The 21,238-nt window shown below is 39.2% G+C and overlaps 1 protein-coding gene across 4 annotated transcripts in view; it reads left to right on the top strand.

Moving 5' to 3' along the window:
- UNC13B (unc-13 homolog B) overlaps positions 1-21,238 on the top strand; it is a 237,681-nt gene that overhangs the window by 136,108 nt on the left and 80,335 nt on the right. For all 4 annotated transcript variants that reach the window (XM_027769818.1, XM_027769819.1, XM_027769820.1 and 1 more), the window contains 2 exons: positions 7,224-7,538; positions 9,919-10,009. In XM_027769818.1, coding sequence (XP_027625619.1) covers positions 7,224-7,538; positions 9,919-10,009 — 406 coding nt within the window. The remainder of the gene's footprint in view (positions 1-7,223; positions 7,539-9,918; positions 10,010-21,238) is intronic.

The raw sequence follows: 21,238 nt of genomic DNA on the forward strand, positions 1-21,238 counted from the left end.
CAGCAGGGCCACTTAGAGAAGTCTTTGACTAAGAGCCCAAGACCAAACCATATTCTTGAGGCAAAACTACATGAAAATTTAAACAAGTTAAGTTCACCTGTTCTAAGTAATAACATTCTTAATAAATCAAATCACTATCAGGCTTTTGAAGAGATAAACAATCCATTCTGTTTTGAATGGGACTCTGACATAAAAGATTTCTCTAAAAATTCCAGAAAACTTCAGCCAGTTTATCGTATGTTGAATCAAAATACATATCCATCAGCTGATGCTTTCTTATGGCCTGACTCAGAAAACCCAGTAGTTAGTTTTTGCCAAAAAGACCAAAATACAAGTATCTTAGAATGGAGAACAAATCTAAACAATGTCATTTGGTATGACTTACCATATGAATCATTCGACCAGTTAGCATTTAATGAAGATAACTTATTAAGAAGTGATATGTGGGCAGCTAACTCATTATATGGAAATTCTGGTCATCTTCCAATTAACAAGACTAAGAATTCACTGGAAGAATTGCCCATTGACTTAAGTTATTCTTCAGATTTTGAAAAGTCTACATGCCCCACAGTTGATGGAGAATCATTAAGAATGGATGAAAATTTTGTTTTCTCTAATTTTGGTTATGAGTACCAGGAATGGTTGTCATGTCTTGAAAATGGAATGTGGTGGCCATCAGAGGATGGGGATTATGGATATTATATGTTCCATGATGGTCAGTATATCTATTCTCTCCTCACTGATTCTACTGGGCAGTATGCATATTTATTTATACCTGATTATTTTTATCAAGAGTATTTGAATTATGACTTACAGACAAATGATCTTTCAGATATTATGTTGGATGACAGCATTATTTCTACCTACAGTTTTAAAGCACTTGGCAGGGAAGATGAAATATTGTGGTATGTCGAAGAGGAACCAATTGATAATCCTCTTGATTTATCTGTAGCTTTGTCAAGATATGAGGAACCATTGCATCTAAATTTAGATACCTTTCCACAAGTACTTGAAGAGTCAAGTTATGGCCAAAGAGATCAACCATTAGATTTTTCAGGCTATAAGCCTCAAAAGTTAAAAGAAGAATTTAGATCATTCAAAGAAAGTCCATATAGTTCTGAAGAGCTTGAATGTACATTGGATCTCAGAAATCACCAACTTACTAGTAATCATATTTTAAATAGAGATCTCATTACAGAGAGTAAGAACCAGCCTCTAGCTAAAAATTCATCAGTTCACCTTTCCAGTTTCCATAGGCTTCAGTCTTCTGAGGAAGCTGCCTCTTCTGTTAATCCTGAAAATATGACTAAAAGCTCACAGCAAGCAGAAGAGACATCACCAGTGAACAAAGCAACTCCACTATTTTCTGTTTTGAATGCATTAGTTGAGAGTACTTTAAATTTTGGTAAGAGTGAATCCTCAGAGTCTTTGGTCATGCAAAAAAAGAATCAGCAGTCAAAATTAGCAGAGCTCAGAAATGATGGTCTTCAGTCATTAACCTTGAATAAGCAATCAGAGGGTAATTCCCAAAATGAGAAAGAAAATCTTCTCAAGGATTCAGAGAGACAGATAGGATCCAATGTTCAGCAGCCAGAATTTACTAAAAATACCCCTTTAAATAAAAGAGTTCAAGTAAAAAAACAAAGTTTGCTAAAATCTGGTTTCAAGGTAAGCCAAATAACTCCTCAGACTAAATTGGATATAGAAGATGATAAAGCCATTAGAGCTGATTCTGTTTCAGTTCCTCTTGCACCACAGGTCAGTAAGGATGAGCCTAAAAATTGTGAGCTTTCCCAGGATCAGCCTTCTAAAGAGTCTGAAAGAACATTATTTAAAAGTGCATTGAAACTCTTTGGTCGAGGAGAAGAATCTTCAGTAAATGTTATACCAAATGAAAAACAGGCATCCGGACTCCTAAACCTCTTTAAAACCCAGGTGAATAAAGAAGGATCACCAAATTTGGAAAAAAATGGTGATAAAAATGGAAAGATACCATCTCAGGAAAAGAAAGAATCTTCTGGTGTTTCAAGTTTTTTTGGTACCCTTGGGGATTTCTTTAAAACCAATGTACCTCCTGTACAGACAACTGAAAATATGTCTGTTTCTTCAGTGACTAATAAGGATGAGGTCAAGTCAAGCTCCAGTTCTGTACAGCTAACTAGCCAGACTGTTGGGAACTTTCCTGATGTACCAGTTTCCCCTAAAGAGAAGGTTAGACTTAGAACTCTGAGCAAACAGACTACAATTGATGACAGTGGGGTAAAGGAACCATCAACCAGGGAGATTCAAGGTAATAATTTGACCGAAAAAGAGGTACTATTCACAGGCCATCTAATCCAAGAGTCACCAAGCCCATCTTTTTCTGTAAGTAATCTTGAAGAGTCTCCCAAACATATTTCAGTAGAAACTAGTGGTATGTCTACAGAGAGAGAAGTTCCAAGAAGTGATAAAATATCTTTTGATATTCTGAGAAGAAAAAATTCCAATGAACAAGATAATCGTTCTGACAAAAATTGGAGTTTTTCAACCGTTACAAAATCTCCATCCCAGCCAGAGTTGCCAACCAGAAAGAGTATATTTTCTTTCCTTACTGGATCTGAAAGATCTGAGAATAAAGCCTCTGCCACTCTCCCAAAAGCCAAATCTCAAGCAGAAGGGCTATTCACACTCCCTTCCTTTTTTTCCACTAGTAGCTCAAGCATCAAGAAAGATGCCTCTCCTATTAGCTCTTCTTTTAGTTTCTTCAGCTTACCCTTTTTGGATGAAAAGCAGCAGACTCCTAGGGAAAAACAAAACCTTTCAACTATTGCTCCAGTGACTTCCCAGCCCTGTAAGAAGCCAAGTCTTTTTGTAGACACTGGTGATACAATGACTAGAGAAGTTTCCAATGGTTATAGCGATAGCATAGCCCCGGAAGTAGTTAATGAACAGGTGGCTGCTTGTATTTCTAGTAACAATGCTGTTGAGGTTACTTCCCTTGGAGATGAGCTTAATGTAGAAAAGGACTGTCAGGAAAACCTGAGTTCTATTAATGGACCAGAGTCATCCTCAGCAGATTCCCAGATAACTCAGTTACAAAAGGACATTGTTTCTCCTTCACCAGAATTTCAGGCACAGGCTGAAACATTCCTCACTGATCCAGAGACCCCTGGAGTAGCTCCCCATGATGAAGAGGCTTTCAATCAGAAAGCCATCCCAGGTGACTCATTGGCTGAGTCTTTTTCACATGATAACCACTTGATTGAAAAGTTCAATGATACTTGCACTAACTGCCACCAAAATGAAAGATTTTCTAGTGACCCATTGAACTTGCCATTAGAAGAGGCCCCTGAGTTGGTCTTACCACAAATCTTACAACCAGCTTCTTCCTCTCCAGAGGCAGGATGTGGAGGAGACCTCCAGAACCAAGATACAGGTAAAGAAGACGACAAATCAGTATTAGGCTCTTCAGTAGAAATGCTTTCAGGATTTGTTACCAAAGTAAAATGTTTCTCTGGATCTTTAATTGAGCCTCCTAAAACACTCTCTGGACTTTTTTCTTCTCCTAAATCTCCAAAGAAAAACTCCCTTTTTTCTTTCTCTTCTGATGTATCATCTCAATCACTCAAAGGTGAATTATTCGGAATTTTCAAAAGTCCCAAACCAGAGACATATAAACAAGAATCATCTAGTTTAGCTACTTCATGGCTTCAAAATGATTGTTCCAAAGATGCTGTACAATCAGTCCCTTTAGAACATTCGTTGAAAGAAGCTGCCTCTGCAGCACCTGATTCAGAATCTACTCTTAGTGACTGTAGAATGGCTGTGGATAGTGCAACACCAAAATCAGATATCTTGACAAATGATCCTAAACTAACAACTGAAATGGAAAACAATAATATTCCTGAAAATATCTCAGAGCCCCAAGGTTCTGAAATAATTACTACATCTTCTGTCTCAGGGGATGATATTGGACAAGGAGTATTATCTTTTAGTGATGAAGGAGACATGGGGATATTGCAGAGCACAGACACAGAAACTTCATTTGAAGCAGAGCATATTTCATTGCCAGCACAGTTGCATCCAGATTCTACCTGTGTGACTGAAGAACTTCCTCCTCCACTTCAGCCACCTCTTCCTCTTGAGCCAGAGCCAGCTATTCAAACTGCCTCAACAAACCAAGATTTCTTGGAGGTGTATGCAACCAACTCGCTAGAAACTACAGCTAGGCCGTTTGATGAGGCAAGTGTCAGCCAGAACACTACCCTAGAAACCCAAGAATCTCATGCTGTACCAGAGGAATCAGTGCTTTGTTCCAAAGAAAGTTGTGAGACACTTCCTACCCAGAAAGAACCATCTGCAGTCCCCCAGGAAACAGAGCAGTCAAGACCACGTTTTGAGATTCCAAACATGACCACTTGGCCAAAGCTCCACTTCCCATCTTCTGCTAATGACCATGGGAAACTCCTCAGCTCTTTCTTTTCCCCACCTTCCTCTTCTGGCAGCAAAGCAGCAGAGACTGGTTTAGTGTCCAGTTTTAAGAAGTTGTCAACTCTATTTGAGGGAGGTAGTGAAGGGAAAGGGAGTGTGCTGGCAAGCGAACCAAAACTAGGGTTTGGAAAGAAGTTGGATCTTTCATTTCCATGGCTAAAAGAAAACAAAGAAGTCTCCGAACAAATACCTGTAGAATCTTCCCCTCTAGTTTCAGTTATCAACAGTGATCAAGACCTTAACTCCATTGAGGCTAACAAAGCTGTGGCGTCTTCTGAAATATCTGAGGCTAGTGCTGAGCCACCTAGGGTCTATACTCAGCCCTCTGAGACCCTTGAACAGCTGGAGGTTAGGCCAGGTGTCTGTACTCAAGAACTTTCAGGGCCTGGAGAAGTGGAAAACCAGCAGGAAATTCCAGAATATGGAGAACACAGGGATCCCAAAGGCAACCTGTCTGGCCCCACCTGCCCTTCAGGAAAACATGAAGAATTCTTGGCTGTCTCTGAGCTACTTAACCAGCCAGAAAAACATGAGGAGGCCATGCCTGCTAGCATTGACTCTGTTTTGAATGTACAGCAACCAGTCACTCTGGATGACATCAAGGAACCAATGACCAACAAAAGGCCTGTTTTCAACTGAAACATCATAAATGGTTTTTAAGGAATTAACCATTTATGATGCAAGTGACTTAGAGGTAGATTAATCATAGCTTGCTTCTTATCCTTCGTGTGCCTTTCCTAGCACCCGAACGTCTATGTTAATTAAATTAAAGTAACAAGAACTAGTGTGTTAGGTATTTTCATCCTCTCCTTTCTGTCTAGTGCCAAAAGTAGTTCATTTATTGGAATAAGGAGAGCTTCCCGCTTAAAGGAAAGGCTAGCCCCTGAGATTTACCCTCTCTGGTTTACTTTGACTTGAGGAATGGAGAAAGGAGAGTTGGAAGAGGTAGCACATAGTTGAATGGCATTTATTAACTACAACTACATGATGAGCAAGAATACTTCCTTGGGCCTTAGGCACTTAACATGTATAGGTGGGGCAAGACCTACCTTGCTTTACTTTTCCAAGTCTTCTAAGATGCTTGCTCCAGTGGCAATGAGGGTATTAAGTAAAATACAAAGTATGAAGGATGGATTTAGATAATTTATATTCCATATTCTATTTCACATCAATCCATTTAGCTTTATCCAGGGTATCAGTCTCTGCCTTTCATGGCCTTTGAGACTAATGTCTGAAAAGTTTTTTGAGTAAATTGTCATAGGAACTCTAGAGTATCCTTTGCTGTAACTCTTCAGTCTGGAGCATTGTGCAAGTCCATCTGCAGAGTGTGCTATTATTTTCCCTTAGAAACAGCGACCTGCAATGCAGTTTGAGAATGCTATCTTGACCTCTGGCTCAAATTTGTCCAAAGATACTAGTCAGGAGCTTCAGATTCTGCATGTATGTGATTGTGTGTGTGTGTGTGTGTGTGTGTGTGTGTGGTGTGTATATGAGTATGAGTGTATGTATGTTAGGAGATACTCAGAATAGCAACCTGGTACCTCTTCTGTTACCATGGAATGGAGGATAAAAACTCAGCTGAAAATACCAGGTAATTAAGGGAAAACAGGAAAAAATCTCATAGGAAAACAAAGAATTTTCTTCATTTGGCCAAAGGTACATATAAACCTTTTAGTTTAAAGGCTTGACTCTATGACAAGAAAATTTCTTATCTTTTGCATGGATGCTTTCTAGCAGGATACCAATGATAAAATGAGGGCTCCTGACTTGGGATTTAAATATTTGAATGGGCCAGGATATAGCTTGTAGACCATCGCCAAGTCCCTCTTTCTTCAGTAGGCATGAATACCTTGGTTAATAGGGCTAAATGGTTCGAAAAGTAACTTCTGGATACTGCTCTTCTTTCTACCACTTTGCCCTTCTTGTTACTATCACTGTTACTTCCCCTGCTATCTCACTGTCATCTCACATAGGAGAGGAAAAGATTTCCTTTCCAGTTTGGAAGTTCAGGTGATTGAGAGAAGGTTGCACTGTACCTGTCTCTCCAAGGACAGACATACATTAATACAGCTTTACTCTAGATCCTAGAGTTGAACTTTGTCCACTTAATGTGCCCTTGAGAGCACCTCAATTATAGAAGGGCAACCTCATTTTTGGGAGATACCTTTGTAGAATTCGTGTTGGTGAGACCGTTTCCCTGTGGAATTTCTTGGAAGCTTTCATGTATATCCCAATGGCTTCCATCACCTCATCCTGCAGATGACTAGAGATCACCGAAGGAACATGTCCATCCTCCTTTGCTCAGCTTAAGGAACAGGCATTCACCTTTACAATTATAGAGGAAGAAATGGGAACTTCAGTTTAATAAATAGTAGAAAAGGGGAGTAGCATTCTTTCACTCCAGTTTACTATGTAGAGTTAGAACATGTTAACCACTAGACAAGTTTCTTTGGAAGATAGTAAGGAGTTTCAAGGGTAAGCAACAGTCCATTTTAATAGTTCTGAATCCTACTCATAATTAGCACATTAAGATAAAATATTCTTACAAGTCAAATGCAGGCCTGAGATTAAGTGCTATTTGGAGAACCCAGCATGTAGTGTCCTTTCCTGTTGTGTTTCTGCTGAATAGAGACTAATTTGTCTAGATTGTGATGTTTGGTCCTGTCTTCCCAGGAACTAACTGTTTGATATAATCATACCCTATTCCCTGATTTGCATTTATTTACTCATCTGTCTTCTTCTCATTCTCACAGCCCCACCAGCAGCAGTAGGTATGGCTCCTCCTGTAATGTGAGTCAAGGAAGCTCTCAGCTGAGTGAACTAGACCAGTTTCATGAACAAGATGATGACCGTCGAGAGAGGGACTCAATTCATTCCTGCCATAGCTCTGGCAGTCTCTCCAGAGATGGCCACGTAGGTTTTGGAGAACAAGAGAAAGCCTTGGAGGTGGGAGGCGAAGCAGAGAAGGGGAGAACATGTGAACCCAAGGAAATGAAAGAAGACACCACAACCCATCCTCCCCCAGATCTGGTGCTACACAAAGACCACGTTCTAGGCCCACAGGAGAGGTAGGTGATGGCCACTTTGAGTCGTTCACACTGCTTAGTACCTGCTGCGTGGTGTTGCCAGAAAAAGTGCTTTCCATTTGTTTCCCTGCAACTGGATGTGTTGGTGATAAGACACTGAGGCTCACCTCTGTATTACTTCCATTGATTTTTTTTTTTTTTTGGTATGATTCCCAAAATATTTGGGGAATCTCTGAAGAACACTTGGGTTCTTTATAGGAAGTGAGCTGCAGTGTACCAGGCCTTCTTGAGTCTGCAGTTCTCAGTTTACTAGTTGACCCCATGTTTTGCAGTCTCTGAGTCTGGAACTGACCTGAGCCCTGCGGATTATTTCATTCAGAGGAGCTGCTTTGGATGCTGTATGCTGGTGCTTCCAGCTTAAAAATATTTTCATTTCTTTTGTGAACATCATGTTTTGTTTTGTTTTACCCTAACTGAGAAAACCAGGATAGAGTTAAGAAAGCATTGGTATAGAAGCTGGATTTAGCCCATCTTCTCTGTCTTCCCAGCACCGATTAGTGTGGCTGGCTATTGGTATCTATAAGAAGAAAAATTAAAAACTTGTCTTTTTAACAGTCTTATAATGAAGCTTAGTATAGAGTCTGAGTGATTATTATTGAGCTAAATTGATTAGAGTAGCTGATAAGTTGGAGAAGAGAAAGGTTTCTTAATCCTGGCCCAATTAACACTTTGGGCTAGATAATTTTTTTATTGTAGGATGATGTCATGTACATTATAGGATGTTTGATGGCGTCCCTCATCTATATACATTAGTAGCAACCCTGGCTTGTAAGTGTATGTATAAACTGGATGCTATTGGCAACCTCCAGTTGTGACAACCCAAACCATCTCTAGACATTGTCAGATTCTCCTTATGGGGCAAGGGGGCAAAATTGCTCCTAGTTGAAAACCACTGGGAGAGAGTGATAGGGGCTGAGCATCACTAAGATTCTCACATTTTAAGTTCTAAAAATAAAACCTCTTCCTAGAAGAATGTTGCCTTGGGATGGGCCCCAAAGGAGGAAAGAGAAACTTTTTTTTAAAGAAGTATTTAAATTATTTATTTAATTTATTTATTTTCATTTGACCAGAGAGGGATGAGTAGAGAGGAAGAAAGAGAGGGAAAGTGAGAAAGCAAGCTGCCAGATCCAGGTCTCAAATTGCATTCAGTCACGTGGGAGTCCAGCGCCCTTAACCACCACACCACCTGCAGGTCCCAAGATACGTTATTGCCAGGAATCAACCACATAATTAACCACAATCTCCCAGTTAAGAACCTGGATGATAACTTGTTCTGATACATGATAATGTCTGGTTTTCAAAGGTACTTTGTTACGTTTAATGTTCATTTCACCAAGAGTGTACCTGAGATCACAGCAGGGAAGTGGTGATGATTTTTTTCTTGGCCTTTTTCATTTGTCTAGTGTTGGTGGAGATAACCAACTCTGTAGAAATAGTAGTTAGTGTGGTTTATTAATAAGCATGCTATTGAGTGACCAAGCCTCCTTGGAGTGTTGAAATGCAGTGGTTTCTTTTCTATAGCTTTTAGAGCAGGAGAGTTGTCAATCAGCATAAGGAGTCTTTTATATAAGTCAGGACCAAAACGGTGGGATGTCTGGAAATGGAGGCTTGCAGGTTATAGGTGAGTTTGAAATTCTTAGATTAGTAATTAAAGAAAATCACAAGTCTCTGTTCCTGAAAGAAATCAACCAAAGAACGTCTGTGCCTTACTCCAAGAGATAAGAAATCTTACTACACATCATAAAAACACTATGCCTGGGATAGGATGTAACATCCTGACCAATGGTCTGTTAATGTTTGTAGCAGTGACTCTCCCAGGCCCCTGGGAACGACATTAGAAAGGGAAAAAGTAGTCAGAATTCTATCCTCACTAGGAATTAGTAAACCTTCCAAAATAGTAGGAGCAGGAAGGGTTTGCAGAAACAGAATTCTGCCTTAAGGATGCTATGTAGAACTCCCATGGGAGTTCTGATACTCTTGAGAAGTAGAGTGAAGGGTTAAAAGTCTCATTCTATGCTTTTCTAAATAGTGTCTACAGTAGACATGCACTGACTCTGGGCTCTTGTCATTGCTTCTAGTGTCCTGATCTCCACCTCTCATAATGAGCCAACACATTGCATAAATTAAAAAAAAGAAGGAAGAGAGAAGACAGATGAACAGCTAAATGGAGTTGTCATTTTAGAGAGTAATTGTTTTTCATGTTGGGTGTTCAGGACTGTGCTGTTTTAGTGGCCTGAATCACTAAACAAGTGTGGGCATGAGTACAGATCGTTTTATTTTGGATATTTGGGAATCTTGCCTTGAATGCTGTCACCTTGTGATCTTGGCTATTTTTAAGAAACTTTTTTTTCTTTGTTACCAGTTTTCCTGAGGAGAACGCATCTTCACCATTTACCCAAGCCAGGGCGCACTGGATCCGAGCGGTTACCAAGGTTCGCCTCCAGCTGCAAGAGGTAGGAAATCTGTTCTAGTACTGGTCGGGACATTTTTTTCCTTAGAAATTAGGAGACATATGGTGCTGGAGAAGCAGTTGTGATTAGTCATCTTCTTACACTGTGCTTCTGGGAATGCATAACAATTAAGTCACAGCCTTAAGAGATGAGAGGTGGCCTTGGTGTTCTTAGATGCTGGTTAATGGAAACTAAATAAACTTAGTGGGCCGAGAGCCTGAAGGTAAAGTTAGATGATTATTTTTAGTACCATAGTTACCTTGAAGCTATTTTAGTTGAGTTTAAGCCAGAGGATTATTTCAAGGCCTTTTAGGTGAGTTGTCTCCCCTAGCCAGCCAATTCAAGAACTACTGGATCTATATGAGGTCAGAAACAATGTACAGACATTTCTATGGGATTCCGTAACTTATGGCCCAAAGCATCGACACATTAAGATCTGAAACAATGTGAAAAGGTAAAAATAAAGATAAATACTTTTCATTTTCAATATTATGGATTTAATGTGTATGCTTACATATTTGTCAGTAGGTAGGTGACCTTAGACAAAACGAACATTTTCAAATGATGACAGCTGTCAGTAATATAAACCTGGCACATATTAAAAATGCAAGTATGTTCACATGTGTAAACACGTACTTAAAATAATTTATTTTGAAATAATTTCTAACATAGGAAAAAGTTTCAAAAGTAGAAATACAAAGAACTTCCATATCCCTTTATCCAGATGCCCCAGCTGTTGACATTTCATGTTTGCTTCATCTTCCTTCCTTCATTGTGATCAATCTTTTTCTGAACCATTTGAGAAAAACTTGGAGGGAGACAAGGTGTTCTGTCTCCCAAATACTCATGTTACTATTTTCCTAAAAACAAGGTGACTCTCCTACAGAATTACAATGTAATGAGCTAATCATAATCAGGACAACACTTATATTATCCAGACCTCATGCAAATTTTGGCACTGTTCCCAACAATGACTCTTTCCTTTCAGATTCAGGATCTAATCCAGGGTAACACATTGTTTTTAGTAGTCACGTCTCTTTAGTCTCCTTCAGTCTGGAACAGTTCCTTATTCTTTCCCATCCTCACAGTTTTATCGTAAAGCCTTTCATTTTGTAACATGCTCTTCAGTCTGGGTCTTTTCAATATTTCCTATGTCCAGGCTCAGGCTATGCCTTCTTGACAGGAATTGCACAAATATGATCCTATACTCAGTGCATTGAATAAGAAAATGCCTGATGTTAATCTGTCTTACTAATTATAATGTTAGAGCCTTAATCATTTGGTTAAGTTTTAGCCAAGTTTCTCCACTATCAAGGCACCATTTTCCCCTTTGTAATTGGTGAGTGCTTTGAGGTACGATACTCTGAGACTGTTGATATCTTATCTTGTTCCTCTGGATTCTCTACCTACCAGCTGAATGTCTGATCATTCCTGTCTGAATCTCCCAGTACTCATAGTGGTTGCCAAATGGTAATTTTGTTTTCATGATCTTTTCTATGTTAATATGTTGGCATTTCCTGATAAGGAAAATATTTCCTTTTTCTCACATTAATTTATGTCAGTATGAACTCATGGATTCCTAATTTATTATTATAAGTTGTAATCATTACTAGCATTTATTGGGTTGTTGGAAGTCATGATGTGTTTTTCAATGCTTTTTGATGTAAAAATGCATCATGACTTTTCCAACAAACCAATATTTTGATGCTCAAATTATTCTACCATCATAGAAACAACTCTTAATTTGATCCTTAAGGGAGAATATAATGCTTTAATAATTATCGAAAAGGTAGGTACTTTGGGGAAAGCATTTTGACCTCAGATGTTTGAAAATCCTTCCATTTGTACATTTGTATATAAGTGTATATTCTTTTGCTGTTAGAAACAGTGAATGTTATCGATAACAATAACTATATATGCTGCAAAATCTTAGAGAAAGACTATTAACATTAAAAATCTTTCCAATGTGGGACCAGATGCCATAATGGTTATGTCCCTGGACTCCCATGAAGTTGACTGTGGTTTGAGTCTCGGACCTGGTGACTTAAAACTCATGCCAGGTGCATGTGCGTGCATGCCAAAATTCCTAGACGAGACTAGAGGAGAAGGGATTGTGGTATGGCCATCCTCCTTGGGGGGTGGGGGTGATTCCTTACTTTCCTTCTCATTATCTCCATCTCTTTCTTTTTCTGGTGAGCACATGTACCCTATAGCAAAAACCTCTCTAAAGAAAAGTCTTTCTAATGATTTTTTAGCAAGCTTTGAACTTGTTGAAATATAAAAGTATGTCTGACTCTTACAAGAATGACTGACATGAGAGATGAAGAATTACTAAAGATTCAGCAAAATCTTTTTTGGGGGGGAGGTGGGGAGAGGTTTTTGTTATAGGGCATGTGCGCTCGCCAGAAAGACAGAGAGACAGAGAGATAGAAATTGAGAAATCACTCCCCAGGGGGGATGGCCACGCCTCAATCCCTTCTCCTCCATTCTCCTCTCGGGATCTTGGGCATGCATGCGCACTCATGCCCGGCCTGAGTTTAAGCCACCGGGTCTGGGACTTAAACTGCGGTCGGCTATGTGGGAGTTCAGTGACATAGCCATTATGCTAACTGCTGGTCCCAAGATTCAGCAAAATCTTTGAGTAACTGTCATTTAGGAACCAAGTGCACTTCCTTCATTTGATTGATATTTTCTGCTATGACAGTTATGAGAACCAAGAATTGAAATTAATGAATCATCAAGTCATTTTATCACAAAATAATAAGCTAAGATTTTTAAAATGAGAGGTATATTATATCACTTTGCTTTCACTGAAAAATATTAAATACTCTTAAATATTTTTGGTGATAGCAAAAAATATTTTTTAGTCAGTCAGCCAGTGAGGTAGCTGGGATCCCACATGGTCAACTTCACAGTCCAAGTTCTGAACCCTGTGATTTGAAAAACATGCGAGGATAGTGTGTGTGTGAGTGTGTGCGTGCGTGCACGCACACCCAATATCTCAAGAAGGGGATAGAGAAGGGATTGCAGTGTGGCCATCCCCCTGGGTAGTGGGTCAGTTCTTTCTCACTTCCCTTCTTCCTCTGTCCCTCTCCCTGTTTGTCTCTTTCAGGGGAATGCAAGTACCCTGTAACAGTTTTTTTTTTTTAATTTTATTATTGATATTTGTGAATTTAAAAATATTTTATTTATTATTACTATTTTTAAAATTTGACCAGAGAGAGACAGAGAGGGAAAGTGAGAAAGCAAGCCACCATGTCCAGTACTCAAACTGCAATTGGCCATGTCGAAGTCCAGCACACCAACCACCATGCTACCTGCCAACCCTAATACTTGTAAAAGAAAATTTTTTTTCCAGAGATTTTTGCCTTAGGGCTTTTGCACTCACCAGAGAGAGAAAGAGATAGAGATAGGAAGAGGGAAAGTGAGGAATCATCCCCCCAGGGAGGATGGCCATGCCACAGTCCCTTTTCCTCCATTCTTCTTCTGGGATCTTGGGCACACATGCACACATGCCTGGCATGATTTTTAAGCCACTGGGTCTGGGACTCAAACCGTTATCAGTCATGTAGGCGTCCAGTGACATAACTGCTACACCATCTGCTGGACTCTATTTGTAAAATTTGAAGTTTATTTTTTCTATGCTTTTTACATTTTGTAATATAATTAAAATAGTAATACAATGATCCATGTATGTAATTTTAAAATGAGTACATCTACATATATTGGGAAATATGTGCTTAAAAAATTTTTGTGGAGGGGTTGGCAGGTGGCATGGTGGTTAGGGTGCTGGATTCCCACATGATTCCCACATAGTTGATCGCTGTTTGAGTTCCAGACACAGCGGCTTAAAACTCACACCAGGCATACATGTGTTTGTGCACAAAGCCCCAAGAGGAGAATGGAGGAAAGGGATTGTGGTGTGGCCACCCCCCCTGGGGAGTGATTTCTTGCTTTCTGTCTCTCCAGCTCTCTGGTAAGCACAAGCACCCTATAGCAAAAATCTCTCTTAAAAAAATAATGATAATAAATAAAATTAAATAAAATAATCCTTTATAAAGAAAAAAAATTTCATAACCATGCCCCATTGGGGAGTGTTTTCTCCCTTCTCTCTCTGTTTCTGGTGAGTGCACATGTCCTCTGGCAATAAAAACAAAGCTGAACCACTGCTACTTAGTTGAATAAGAGAACAGTAGTGGAGATGCTCTTGGCTCTGGTAAAAGTAACTGGCAACAGAGGAAAAAGAAAAGCCAGAGTTTAAAGAGGGATATGATGACACTTTATGATAGAGGCAGAAGTACTCCTTTATCCTTTTTTCTTCCTTTTTAATCAAGTGTTCACAAAGAGTCAGTGGGCTCAAGTGTTCACAAAGAGGAAGAGAATACCCCCCCCCCCCCCCACCCTGCAGATCATAGCATTATTGCTGCACCACCATCTACTCTCTAAGTTATCTTTAAATTTTAAATTTTTTTAATTCTGTTATATATTATTTTATTGTCAGAGGGTCTGCAAGCTTGCCAGAGAAAGAAAGCACCCCCCCCCCCCACCACACACACACACACACACACACACTGGGGCCTGGTCACTCTGTGAACCCCTTCTCCTTTATTTCTTTATCCTGTTGGGATTTGGGGCTTGCAAAAACATATGCCTGGCATATTTTTTAAGCTTCTTGGGCTAGTATTTGAAGTATAGTCAGCCATGTGGTGTCTGGCCCCTTAACCACTGGGCTATGTTGCTGGACCCCTGTTTATTGTTAAGATGAAATTTGCCAACAGATTGAGGTTGTAAGACTGAAAGAAGTGAAGCCCAATATCAAGGATTTTGTACTCCTTCACCCTCTGCCCAATGTAATAATTTTTATTAATTTCTTATTTTTTATTCTCAGATTTTTTAATGCAATTATAGATAGATAGGAATATATACCCTAGTCTCCACCTTTTACGCAAAAGGTGGTATATTAAATACACGGAGAATATCTTGCTTTTTCAATTGGAGATCCTTCTATAAATACTCTAAGAGAATTTTTCCTTTCCTTTTTTTCACAGCTACATGATATTCCATTTTGTGAATATACTTTTTTTTTTTTTCCTTTTTTGGAGAGGTTTTTGCTATAGGGTGCGTGCGCTCGACAGACAGACAGACAGAGACAGAGAGACAGAAAGTAGGGAATCATTCCACAGGGGGGAAGGCCCCGCTGCAATCCCTTCTCCTCCATTCTCCTCTTGGGATCTTGGGCATGCACGCACACGCGCCTGGCGTGAGTTTAAGCCACCGGGTCTGGGACTCGAACCGCGGTTGACTACGTGGGAGTCCAGCGACATAGCCATTATGCTAACTGCTGGTCCCGTGAATATACTTTAAATTCTCTGTTGATGGTCGTTGGTCATTGCAGTCATTTCCTGTAACAAATTATGAATAACTCTTTTGCATATCTCATTTTGCATATATGGAAGTATATTGAAGGGTTTGCATTAATTTTAACAGATCACTTAATGGTAGGTGAGAGAAAAAAGCATCCTCATGACATTATTGGTAGGAGTATAAATTGGTACACTCCTTTGGAAGACATACCCTTCAGGGTGATCATTTTGATAAATATTGCCAATTTCCTCTCTGTGTGTCAGTGACTTGATACAACAAAGGTTGGGACCAGCAGATGATGTAATGGTTATGTCACTGGGTTCCCACATAGTTGTCCATGGTTCGAGTCCCAGATCTGGAGGCTTAAAACTCATGCTGGGCGCATGTGCGTATGTGTCAAAGATCCCAAGAGGAGAATGGAGGAGAAGAGATTGTGTGTGGCCATCCCCTCTGGGGAGTGATTTCTCATGTTCTGTCATTCTATCTCGTGTGCAAGTGAACACACCCTATAGCAAATTAAAAAAAAAATCTCTTTAAAACAACAGCAACAAAGATTTGTTTCTTTACCATGCTACACATTATGTTATATGCCCAGGAATTTTGTCTTAAGTTGCATTCTCACTGCAATCCAGGCTGATGGAGTAACCAGTATCTGGAACTTTGCCAGTCACAATGTCAAAGGAAAAAAAAGATAACTAGTAAATGAGAACGTAGAAATTGTTCTCTGGCGCTTAAAATTTCTGCCCAGAAGTTACATCTGTCGCTTCTGCTCATGTTTCTCTGGATAAAGCAAATAGTATAATCATATCTATCTTAAAGCAAGCCGTATGATATACCTCAAAAGAGATAGGGGATATTTGTGAATAGCTTTAGTGACCACCCCAGAGGGTATATGCCTTCCATGGAGAGTATACCATTTATACACTTAGTAGTAATGTCATGAGGGTGCTTTTTCTTCCCTAACTGACCAATAGAGTGACTCATTAAACTTTTGGATTTTAGCTAGTCTGCTAGGCAATAGTGTATTGATAGTTTAAATTTGCATTTCTTATTATCAGTAAAGTTGAGCATATTGTCAAATATGTAAAGGGCATTAGGAATTTTCTGCAAATGGCCTATTAAGTTCTTTGCCCATTTTTAATTGAACTGTTGTTGTTTCCCTTACTAATTCCCTGGAGCTTTTTCTGGTTTAGAGAAATTAACTTGGTGATGAGAATTGTGAACCATCTGACACCCCCCCCATGATATGCTGAAAAAAAGGTGTATCATTGTGAGAAAAAATTTTAAGCTTAATGAGCCACATTTTTCTAATCCAGAAAATGGGGAGAATAATAATTTTTTCCCCTAAGGTTGTAAATTATCTAGTAAAGCTGTGATTTTAAAAATAAATTAATTAAAAGGAAATCAGAGGAAAAAAATTTTTTGAGTGGCTCCACTTTGCCTTCATGTACGATCTATTTCAGGGTGACTAAAAATATGATTCATGGACCAGACAAATCCAGGAACTGTTTCTAGTGTTTAATGAAATAAGTACTGAAATTGATTATTAAGAGCCAATTTGAATTTCCATGACATCAAGCACATGATCAATTATCTCGTCTCATTGAACAAAACAAGTTTCAGACCAAAGAGATCAAAATGTGGCATATTAGGAATGGAAAACCAGGTCATTAGCAGAAAGTAGTTTGGAAAGTGCTGATACAGATACACACTACGTGCCTTAACTATTTTGCTACCTTGTTTAACTAAGGTGTCCAACTCATATCATTTATTTTTCAAATAAATTTTAGAAATTTCTAAAAGTTTTCAAAGATGTTGTATTTGCTTTTCCCTATACCTGGAATACTCTTAATTCACTTGACTAACTTTTCTTTACATCTTTTAAAACCCAGTCACATGTCAATTTTTGTGTAAAGCTTCCAGACTCTGCATAGTTTTTCTAGATTGGCATTTACTATATGTAACAGAGTTAGTCCTTTGCTGCTACAGCTTACTTTTCTTTGTACTTCTTATAAAATCCTTGATGGCAGAGCTATATTTTTTTATTGTTGTTCTAGATACCAGGATAAAACCGGCCAAAGAGTATTTAGTCAAACTTCTTTCTAAAACAGAATTATTTATTTAATTTTATTTATTTACTTATTTATTTTAAATTTTAGATTTTTAAATTTCATTGTCTTTTATACATTCAATTACACTATGTAGCTTACAAAGTGAGTATTTCAGCATGTGCATATTTCTCCCTAGTGCAGTTGATAAAACTATAAAATTATGTTCAACAGATAATAAAGAAATAATCAGAAGTGAACACAGATTGATCCATAATTATGCTCATCATAGCATTATTTGTAATAGTATAGAAATAAAGAATTACTATCAAATCTATATGATAGAATATTATTAATCTATTAATAATCCTTAAATCATGTTTTCAAAAAATATTTAGTAACACAAAATAAAGCTAAAACTAAATGATAAAATTAAAAATCCACAGATTATGACCCAAATTCTATAAACATATTTCATGTATATAAAAAACATAGCTAATGTTAACATTTTGCTGTTATTATCTTTAAGTGTTAGACCTTGGGAAAAAAAAATTTTTTGGGGGGGAGGAGAGGTTTTTGCTATAGGGCGTGTGCGCTCGCCAGACAGAGAGAGACATTATAGATAGAAAGCGAGAAATCACCCCCCAGAGGGGATGGCCACGCTGCAATCCCTTCTCCTCCATTCTCCTCTCAGGATCCTGGGCACGCATGCACACGCACCCGGCGTGAGTTTAAGCCACTGGGTCCGGGACTCGAACCGCAGTCAACTATGTGCGAGTCCAGTGACATAGCCATTATGCTAACTGCTGATCCCCTTGGGAAATTTTTAAAAATAGGATTAATTAGGGCCAGCAGGTGGCATGGTGGCAAATTCGATTGACTCCCACATGGCCAACTGCATGGTTCATATCCCAGACCCACAGCTTGAAAAGCATGCCAGGCATGTGTGCCCTGAGAGGAGAATGGAGGTCTGTTTGCGGCAAGTACATGTGCACTACGGCAAAAGAAAGGAAAGATTAATAGGAGATAAAAATGCACATGGAGACTTTGATGGAAATGAGGGACACTTCTGGATAGCTAAACATCTATAAATGTTTGGCTAGGGGCAGGCAGGTGATGTGGTGGTTAAGGAGCTGGACTCCCACATAGCCAACCACAGTTTGAGTCCTGGACCTGGTGGCTTACCTTCTCATTCTTACTCTCTTTATCTCTTTGTCTCTCTATTTGTCTCTGGTCAAACTGAAGAATAAGAATAATAATAAATAAAATTGGACACTTAGAAGAAAAAGAGGCAAAGCATTAATGGGACAAAGAAATTGGTATTATCTGGTTATTTCTTTAACTTAGTTTTCTCAGAATAGATTAAAATAAATTACTAAGGTAAAAAGTTTGTTCTTTTTAAAGACTTCTGATGAATTTAAAAACTTATTTTCAGAGGTTTTTCCAATTAGTACTTTCATTTTTTAATATGCTGTATCAATACAGAGTATTAGCATTTTAGAAAAGTTTTACCAATTTGTTTTAATTTGTATTCCTTTATTTGTGATTTTCATATTTCCCTTAAGTTTATATGTCATTTACAATTCTTTAGCAGATAGTGCACTAAATAGTAGTTGAGAAACTACTGTAGGAATCTAGGTACCGTTGTGCCCTTCCTTTAAGACTGTCAGCAACTTGAAGGAAAAGGTCCTGTAGGGTCGTCTCTGTAGCCTCTGGGCTGGATGAGTACCTGGTCATATGCATTTAATAAGTATTTGATGACATTGCTAATGCTGATGAGGCAGTAATGCTGGTAGTGTGGGTGGGGATGGATACGAATCTGTACCTTATTTGGCTTAGCTACAGAAAAATCTGGGGGAGGAGGTGAGACTTTTAGCTCTAGAAATGGAGACTGCGGTGGCAGCAGGTGGGTGGGTGTTCCAGGTGGAAGGGACAGTAAAGGAGAAGGCATGGAGACAGGCCATGAAGAAGGCTTGGCAGGAGCTCTTAGGTTGTTGAAGAAAACTGAGGAAGGAGAGACTTGGTAAGTCAGGCTAGAACTGAGCAAATAGTTTAGAAGCCTGCATTAAATGGAAGAGTCCCAAGAGATCCAAAACTGCAGCTGGTTAGCCTGAGATGGATCAGCATTTTCTCAGGGATGATTACTAAGACAGAGAACAAATCAGCCCTCTCCTGCAAAAGTCTGTTTTTACTTGTGACTCCCTCCCAAGCAAAGCAACTTCTTGTTCTAAAGTTAGAGCCCTGAAAAGGAGGTCCCTTGAGAAGAAATGAAGAGGCTTAAAGGGGAGAACCCTGGAGGATTCCACATCTTAGACTTAGTTGTGCCAGGAAAAACTTTTGACCATCTTAAACTCCAGGATTTTCTCTGATCATGGCTGGCTATCTTCTATTGTCTTAAGTCTTTGTCCTCATTGAGACCATCATTTTCCCTCCTTTTTCTCACAGTTTTTCAGCCTTCTCTCACCATTGCTATTCTAATACTTTAAAAAATTAAAGAATGTTTTGAATAAGTAATAAATGTGAAAATGTGCAAGTAAACAAGACAGATATATATGTAGTACAAAATTTCCGTACTACTTCCAGTTTCCAGCTCTCCTGTCCCTTTTCCCTCCATCTTAGTTACCTGTGCTTTGTGAATGAGTCTAGAGATAATCCATGCATTTACAAATGTGTGTGTGCACCAGTGTTCTTATGTGTGCATTAAATACTTGGTTTTTTACCTTGCTTTTTTCCCATTAACTTCTATGTCTTGGGGATTTTTCTTATTAGTGCTAACAGAGCTACTACTTTATAAAGAGATACATAGTTTTTTTATTCGTACAAATAGAGCTTTTTTTTTTTTAATAACTGTGTAGTTTTTCTTTCTATGAATGTATTATAATTTATATACTATATCCCTTATTGATCCATCTTTTGTTTCTAATATTGTTGCAACGCATATCCTATATGTAAGCCTGAATACTTCAAGACCTGTCTTAACCACAACTTTTTTTTTTTTTTGAGAGGTTTTTGGTATAGGGCGCATGCGCTCGCCAGACAGACAGAGAGAGATAGAGAGACAGAAAGTGAGAAATCACCCCCCAGAGGGGATGGCCACACTGCAATCCCTTCTCCTCCATTCTCCTCTCGGGATCTTGAGCATGCATGCACATGCGCCCGGCGTGAGTTTAAGCCACCGGGTCCGGGGCGCGAACCACAGTCGACTACATGGGAGTCCAGCAACATAGCCATTACGCTAGCTGCTGGTCCCTTAACCACAACTTTTAGCACCCCTCTTCCCACTTCATGGTAAGCCCTACCCAAGAACAGGCCTAATTACTACTTCACAAACCAGAGACCCCCCCACTTGCCCAAGGGCCCTACCTGCTGCTCTGAATGATGTGAGACAGACTTGGTCCTAGTAGGCCCCTTTTGTCCTTTGGGAAGCCGAAGAGTTTTTTCCTGGTGTCTGAAACTGGAGTCAATACATTTTCCACCTTCTGACTTGGCTGTTCCCCTAGTTTATCAGAATGTGACCATGTTTAGAGATAGAGCAATTAAACTGAGCTTATGGGTGAACTCTTATCCACAATGACTGGTGTTCTGAGAAGAGGAGATGAGAACACAGGCATACAGAGAAAAGACTGTGTGAAGACAGAAGATGGCCATATATAGGCCAAGGAGAGAGGCCCCAGAAAGAAACTACTGCTGCTGATGTTTTGATCTTGGATATCTAGCCTCCAGCACTGTGAGAAAAGCCAGTTAGGTTGTTTAAGAAGGGGGAGAAGGCAGCACTGAGTCTTTGTTTCCTGAGGCCCAGTTGGTGGGAAACGGGGTCTCT

The sequence above is a fragment of the Tupaia chinensis genome, unplaced genomic scaffold (assembly GCF_000334495.1).
Source record: "Tupaia chinensis unplaced genomic scaffold, TupChi_1.0 Scaffold000093_1, whole genome shotgun sequence".
NCBI classification, from domain to species: domain Eukaryota; kingdom Metazoa; phylum Chordata; class Mammalia; order Scandentia; family Tupaiidae; genus Tupaia; species Tupaia belangeri.